The following is an 8,304-nucleotide window of genomic DNA, read 5'->3' as shown; positions in this document are numbered from 1 at the left end:
CAGGTGTGGGTTCAATTCCAGACCTGAAGGGCAGCTAGGGCCATAGTCTCAGTGGTTCCACCAGGCTCTATCAGACCAGCAAACCTGGTCCCCCCTCCCTTTTATTTTCTCCAAATGATTTTGAGTTTTGTTCCACATTGTTCTCCCTTTCTACCAAGAATCTTTTGTAGGCATGATTGATGGAATTATGCCCCACCTCTCCATGAGGTCATCTGATATCAGGCTATGCTGTACTCTTTATGGCCTCACCGGACCCCACTCATTGGCACAACCCCTCAAGTATGGTCTGGAGATGTGGTCTATTCCTCAGAAAATTGCAAGGTTTTATTTGGAGTTTTTACTTAGAGTTACCTCTCAGGAAACAAGGACAAAGACCAAATTACTTTGGGTAAAGTTAAATTCTTTTCCCACACATAGATCAGTGGAACATAGTAGAGTTCAGAAATAGACTCATACATATATAATAAATTGATTTTTGACAGAAGTGCTAAGGCAATTCAGTGGAAAAAGGAAAGTTTTCAACAAATGGTATAGGAACAACTGGTTAGTCACATGGGAAATAAATGAATTACAACCCCTACCTAACAGATCACCAAAAATTAATTTGAAATGGATCATAGACTTCAACAAAATTCTGAAACTGTGAAGTTTCTGGAAGAAAACATGGGAGAATATATTTTTTGACCTTGAGGTAAACTAAAATTTCTTAGAAGAGATGCAAAAAAGCACTAAAAAAATAATAAGTTGAGATTCACCAGAATTTAAAACTTAGGCTATTTGATAGACAGCATTAAGAAAGTAGAAAAGCAAGTCACATCTGGAAAAAAATATTTTTGGTACATATGTCTGACAGAGAACTTATATCAAGAGTATATTAAGATCTCTTATAAGTATGTAAAAAATGACCCACTTTTTAAAAAATGTACTACAGAGTTGAATATACACTTCAACAAAGATATATATATATATAGACAATAAGGCAATAAATTGTTCCACTCATTTAACATCAAGAAAATATATAATAAAATCATAATAATAACCTTTTACACCTACTACACAGCTCAGGGAGCTCTCATGGTATAGTGCCTAAGGCATTTGACTGCTAACCAGAAGTCTGGCAGTTCAAACCCACCAGCCACTCCTCCGGTGGAAGATTGGGCGATTTACTTCCATAGTGATACCTCCTCAAAAACCCAATGAGGGGTCACTGTGAGTCGGATCCAACTCAATGGCAGTGAGCTTTTTTGGTTTTAAAACAGCTAAAATTCGTATGATTGACAATACCAAATGTTGACAAGTATGTGGAGCACCTGGAATTCCATATATAGGCTGGTAGGAGTGTAAAATAGTACAACTAGTTTGGAAACTGTGTGACAGTGTCTTTTAAAGTAAACAAGCAAGTTACTAGGTTAAGACCAAGTTACTGGGTCTACTGTATGCCCAGTAATCCCACTCCTATAATATTTGCCCAAGAGAAATGAAAACACATGTCCACAAAAACAATGTTTATTGCAGTTTTATTCATAATAGCCTCAAATTGAAAACAACCCACAACCCAAATGCCTATCAATATGACAAGGGACAAACAGATTATGGTATATTCATACAGTGACTACTTCTAATAAAAAAGAATGACATAGCTGGATCTCAAAAAAAAAAAACATGTTGAGCCAAAGAAGCCAGACACAAAAGAATACCAACTTTATGATTCTATTTATATGAAATTCAAGAGCAAGCAAAATTAATCTCTCATGTTGAAATCAAAATAATAGTTGCCAGTAGGAGGTCTGGTTACGTAGTGCCTAAAGCGTTTGACTGCTAACCAGAAGACTGACAGTTCAAACCCATCAGACACTCCTCAGAAGAAAGGTTGGGCAACCTATTTCCGTAGTGATACCACCTTGGAAACCCAAGGAGGGGTCGCTATGAGTCGGATCTGACTTGATGGCACATAACAACAGGGTGGCTAAATGCATTGACTATAAGAGGCATAAGGAGCCTTCTGGAGCAATGGAAATACTCTGTGTATTGATTGTGGATGTGGTCATAATGGATTTATACACTTACCAAAGCTCATCAAATTGTATACTTATAGACCATGCATTTCACTGTTTCTAGATTTTTACTCCCCCCCTTGTTTTTTTTAAGGTGGTTCAAAGTTTCCCTGCCTTCTGAAGAGGCAGATAGCTATAGCACTTTGACCCTCAAAGTACATTAGCACTATTACTGTGTTATGCTTTTTGTTTTGAAAAAACAGGCTGTAAACTTCATCTCATACTGCCCGGCAGCTCTCATTTAAATAGAAAGGTGTATGTATGGCGGTTCAAACCCACCAGCCACTCCACGGAAGGAAGGCTGGGCAATCTACTTCTGTAGTGATACTACCTCAGAAACCCAAGGAGGGGTCAGTCCGATTCAACAGCATATAACAACAACAACGTGTATGTAGTTGGATTCACATGAGGCAGAGAACTCATATAAAATCATCAGGAGCATAACTTTATTTTTCTTAAGTCCTGGAGTATGACATTAAAAAAGTTCATTTTTCTGGAATATAGTGCCTAAGGCATTTAACTGCTAACTAGAAGGCTGGCGGTTCAAACCGACCAGCCACTCCTCAGAAGGAAGATGGGGCAATCTACTTCTATAGTGATGCTGCTTCTGAAACCCAAGGAGGGGTCGCTATGAGTCGGGGCCTACTCGACGGCACATAACAACAACAACAACAAATATTTACAAGGTTATTAGAAGCATATAAATATATGTTGTTGTTGTTGTTATGTGCCATTGAGTCGGCCCCGACTCATAGCGACCCCTCCTTGGGTTTCCGAGGCAGTATCACTACGGAAGTAGGATTGCCCAACCTTCCTTCCGAGGAGTGGCTGGTGGGTTTGAACCGCCAGCCTTCTGGTTAGCAGTCAAGTGCCTTAGGCACTATGCTACCAGAGCTCATATATATATATAAAATATGTGTGTGTGTATATACTATGTACATATGTGTGTGCATATATATGTACGTGTGTGTGTGTGTATATATGTATGTATGTATGTGTATATATATATATATATATATATAAACTAAACTCACTGCCATTGAGTCAATTCTGATTTGTAGCATCCCCTTTTGGGTTTCCAAGGTGGTAAATCTTTATGGAAGTAGATTGCCCACTCTTCTTTCTGTGGAGTGGCTGGTGGGTTTGAACCAGCAGCCTTCTGGTTAGCAGTCACATGCCTTAGGCACTATGCCACCAGAATACTCCATATATATATTTTAAATTGCATAAATATATGCATATATATGTAATTTAAAAATGAAAACATTCTGACCTTAGTATTAGTGGATCTTTTGGGGCATAAGGATATAAGATTTTGTATTTTTTTTTAATACCCCTTCTGATCCTAATGTTTCATGCTGTTTTACATTTTTGATTCTTTTGCAGGTGAAGTTTGCACTCAAGATCTACTTTCCTTATGCTTCTCCATCTCTTGTTATGCTACTGCTTCAACACCCTAAAGGTATGTTAAGGTTGATTTTACTCTCCCCCTCCCAATTCCTTATCAGGAGCACAAAAAGCAAAACCAAACCAAACCCGTTGCCACTGAGTTGACTCTGACTCATAGTGATCCTATAGGACAGAGTAGAACTGCCCATACGGTTTCCAAGGCTATCATCTTTACAGTAGCAGACTGCCACACCTTTCTCCCATAACAGTTAGTGGTTTCAAACTGCAGACCTTTCAGTTAGCAGCAAAGCACTTAACCCATTCATTGTACCACTAGGGCCCCTCATCTGTAGCATGAGGAAGTTGGAATTAATTGGTCCTTTCTAAGATCCCTCTAGAAGGCAGTGGTGAGTCAGTGGTAAAATTCTCGTCTTCCATGCACGAGGCCCAGCCAACGCACATCATGCATGCTCAAACACCATCCGTCAGGAGAGACTTACCTATGCTATGATGCTGAACAGATTTCAGTGGAGCTTCCAAACTAAGAGACTAGGAAGAAAGGGTTAGTGATCTACTTCTGAAAAATCAGCCAAAGAAAACACTATGGATCACAGTTGTTGATCTCACTGTGCATGGGGTCACCATGAGTCCAGGGTGGACTCACGGCAGCCAGCAACAAGTCCTCAAGGTCTCACCTTTTGTGGTTCTTCATATGAGAATTTGCTTGACTTCCCAGTTATAATCACTTACCAAAATCTAAGAAATTAGATTTTGATGGTCTGCCTTTGGAATACAAGAACCTATGCTGGTGCCAGCCAGATCCACGTGGAAGCCAGGAACAGGCTAAGAGCTGATTGTGTTAGAATAAAACAATACATTTCTTTATATTTCTTTTTACTTCCTGTACCCTTCTTGTAGAAGAAAAGATAAACTGATGAATGAGATCAAGAAATTGATCTCCTAACCAAGAAAAGGCTTTTGAAACATATTTCTATTAAACTATAGCCTCTCCTGATTTCGTGTCAGCCCTCTGTAGGCCATGTTCAGTTGGAGAAGTAATGATTCCATCCTTAATTCAGCTGGTGTTGATTAGTGAATATGCCTGTAAACTCTTGTTTGGAAAACATTTCAGAAATAGAGAATAAAGACATCCTTAGGAGCTCTGTGGTATGTTAGTAGTAGTTAAGGCATTTGGCTGCCAACCAAAAGGTGGGTGATTCGAACCCACCAGGTGCTCTGTGGAAGAAAGATGAAGCAGTCTGCTTCCATAAAGATTTATAGCTTGGGGTACCCAATGGAGGTTGCTATGAGTTGGAATCAACTCGATGACAGTGAGTTTGGGATTTATTTATTTTTTGGGGTGTTTTGTTTTGTTTTGCCCTCCAATGCTTGAAATCTGCAGGAAAGGCAGTGTCAACACAAGCAAAGATGTTGTACTATAGAGGAAGGCAATCTGTCTGACCTGAGAAGGAAAAAGAAGAGGGAAGGGCAAAAAACAGATAGCATTTCCCTTGTTACGCAATTTTTTGCTTTCTTTTTTCCTGAGACTTGAGTAAGTAGATTTATTTGAGGAAAGCAAATGATTCAAACATTCAGAGCATTTTACAAAATTTAAATTCCTCTTCCTTTTTCTTGCCCAAGGTGCACCATTTGACAACTGTCTTTTCAGGTCCTGGAAGTATGGGTGACAGGCCCCTGTGGAATCACTGGTTGACACTTTTATGAAACTGAACCTGTGGGGACACAATGGGATAAGACAGAAGAATCAATATTCTACTTTCCTGGGCTGTACCTTAAGGCTTCCGTCAGCATAGCAAAGCAGGGGAGCTGTTAATTGTTACGTTTTTAACTCTATAAACATAGGATGAAGGTGTTGTATGAGCATGAACTCAGCCTTGTATTTGTGTGATTGTCCTAGATTTATGACGAAGTATAAATAAATAGATAGGAGGAGAAGTACAAGAATCTCCTATGCTGGTCCCTACAACAGTCGTCTAGATATTACTTTCAAAAACACTGTTACATTCACAAATTCAAGTGTTTTCAATGGTATAGTCTTTTTATTCATCAGAAATGTATTTCCTGCCCATTGTGAAGTCCTGTGAGCATAAAAGATGGACAACTTACAAGGCTGGTGTACTCAGGAGCTACAAGAATAGAGAGGAAATAAAATAAGTATCAAAGTAAGGAGCACAAAGAAGAAAATTAAAACTGCTTTCAAAAGACTGTGAATCAACACGTATGGAAGCTTGGAGGAGGGAGAGGAGATAATAAATGATCCTGTAATCTGTAACATTTGTGGAGTAGTTGTGGTTAGTCTGTCACTTACGTTATCTTTCTCATGCATTCAATTAAAAGATCTATCACTGCATGAAAATGTGTTAACTTTTTTCAGATGTTGCTTAGAACTGCAGATACATGCATGTTCAGATGTGTTTAAAACCAAAGGATAATTGTGAAACTAGAAAAAGGACCCAAGAAAAGACATTTATTTGATGCCCATGTGGTTTTATCCTAGCCTTGTCTTTACTACAGACCTGAAATCATCTTCCAAATTCATCACAGACGAAAGCAGGAGGGCAGTCCATTCCTAATCCCTGCTGACTGCCTCATTAGTTCCCTTTAATTTTGAAACCACAAATTATTAGTCATAGAGGCAGATTTTAGGTAAATAGGAAAGAAACATACAGAGATACCACAACGTAGCATTCCTAAAGCTTAGGATGGGCTACTTAGGCAATCTTTATCTACTACCTTTTGGGGACGCAGTGGGGCGAGACAGATTTAGTTAGGAATTGTTTGAGGTTTAGCTCTATGTAACACTAAAATCTTTCTTCCTTAGGTATGAGATAGGCATGCCAAAAAACCAAACCAATTGTCATCAAATCATCTCTGACTCATGGCAACCCCTTGTGTTTCAGAGTAGAGCTGTGCTCCATAAGGTTTTCAATAGCTGTTTTTTCAGAAGTAGATTGCCAGACTTTTCTTCTTCTGCATGCACTCAAACCACCAGCCTTTTAGTTAGCAGCTGAGCACATTACTATTTGCGTCACCCAGGGACTCCAAGAAAGTCACTGGCTGAGAAAAACATGCAGGTGGGTGGCATGGGTTCCATGAACCAGAAAAAGAAAATGGAATTTCCCAAAACTCTTTGAGTCTTAGCTGCAGGTGATCTTAATAGGTTTGACTTTCTTTTGGTTTGCTCTCTGACTTCTCACTCCATCCACAGATATCCCACTGGAACACTGGTGCCAGTCATTGACGCACATGTCTGAAATGCTCAGAGAAATGGTTGAAGGCCAGACCGATGGGTGAGAAAACACTGATCACTCCTCAGACTACTTTACTTGTGGTTTCTCTTGATCTTTATCTTCCTTTTGAGCAGGGCTGACAGGTCAGACATTATTGGATCTGTGACTGTCACCAGGGAGGTAAGTACCATCACTAAGAAGTAGAGAAAGCAGGTAGTGGCTTTGGAGCAGGTCAGAATTAATAGGCATGTATAGGTGTATACCTGTTATAGGAATTGTTCTAAGTAATACCTAGTTATAGATTTGGAAAAACATGAATAGTAATTAAAAGAACAAACCCTTGAAAAAAAGTGGTGGTCACCTGTTGGGAATTCATGGCCATGCAGAAGGAGAAAGGAATCTCTCTGCCCTTGGTCCTCTCCATCTCTCTAGGGAAGATGTTGTTGGTGTGTTTTTAGGCACCGTTGAGTCATCCCCCTATGTACAGCAAAACGTAACACTGCCCAGTCCTGTGCCAGCTCTACAATCCCTGCTATACCTAAGCCCATCGTAGCCACTGTGTCAATCCATATTGTTGAGGGCCTTCCCCACCTTTGTTGACCTTCCACTTCACCAAGCATGATATCCTTCTCCAGGAAATGGTCCCGTCTTACAACATGATCAAAGTGAGACAAAGTCTGGCCATTTTCACTTCCAAGGAGCATTCCTGCTGCACTTCATCCAGGACAGATTTGTTAGCTCTTTTAGCAGTCCATGGAACTTTCAGCATTCTTCAGCACCTTGACTCACAAGCATTGATTGACTCTTCTTCAGTCTTCCTTATTCGTTATCCAGCTCTCCCATGCATATAAGGCGATTGAAAATACCATGGCTTGTGTCAGGCACACCTTAGTCCTCAGGTAGACATCTTTGCTCTTCAGCACTTGAAAGAGGTCTTTTGCAGCCCAGTGCTATACATCATCTGATACCTTGACTGCTGTTTCCATTGGTGTTGATTGTAGAACCAAGTAATATGAAGTCTTTGACAACTTAGCACAACTTTGTTTGCTGAAAGTGAGGATGACTTGAAACACTTACTGATGAAGACTGAAGAATAATAGTCTGTAGTCTGGATTACACCTCACTATAAAAAAAAAAACAAAAATCCTCACAACTGGACCAATAAGCAGCATCATGATAAATGGAGACAAGATTGAAGTTGTCAAAAACTTCATATTGCTTGGTTCTCTAGGGAAGGGGACTCTAAAATTTTCCTGCACAACAGATGGAATGGGTAGTGCTTATTTCTCCTCCTCTTTTTAATAAATACTTGTCCAAAATTAGAAAAGCCATGCTAGCATAAATTAACTTCTAGCTTCTTGTAGTTGTTGACGCTGTTAGCTGCCGTCAGGTCAGCTTCTGATGCATGGCAACCCTGTGCACAACGGTATTGGACCATTGTGAGCCATTGGGTTTATTGGCTGATTTTTCAGAAGTAGATTGCCAGGATTGTCTTCCTAATATGTCTTACTCTAGTAGCTCAGTACCCTCTTATACTTGTTATTTTCCTAAAAGCATTCACATGTAGGCTTTGCTAAGTTCTCTTTAACATAACACCCTTCAACTTCCTC

The 8,304-nt window shown here is 39.7% G+C and overlaps 1 protein-coding gene across 1 annotated transcript in view; it reads left to right on the top strand.

Annotated features, from left to right (window-relative positions):
- FANCC (FA complementation group C) overlaps positions 1 to 8,304 on the top strand; it is a 208,014-nt gene that overhangs the window by 180,596 nt on the left and 19,114 nt on the right. Inside the window, exons 10-11 of the mRNA XM_007939843.1 lie at positions 3,441 to 3,516; positions 6,673 to 6,754. Of these exons, the coding sequence (XP_007938034.1) occupies positions 3,441 to 3,516; positions 6,673 to 6,754 (158 nt within the window). The remainder of the gene's footprint in view (positions 1 to 3,440; positions 3,517 to 6,672; positions 6,755 to 8,304) is intronic.

This window comes from Orycteropus afer, unplaced genomic scaffold, assembly GCF_000298275.1.
Source record: "Orycteropus afer afer isolate SDZICR_OR568_19922 unplaced genomic scaffold, OryAfe1.0 scaffold00005, whole genome shotgun sequence".
NCBI classification, from domain to species: Eukaryota; Metazoa; Chordata; class Mammalia; order Tubulidentata; family Orycteropodidae; genus Orycteropus; species Orycteropus afer.
This window is presented reverse-complemented; position numbering and strand designations above follow the sequence as displayed.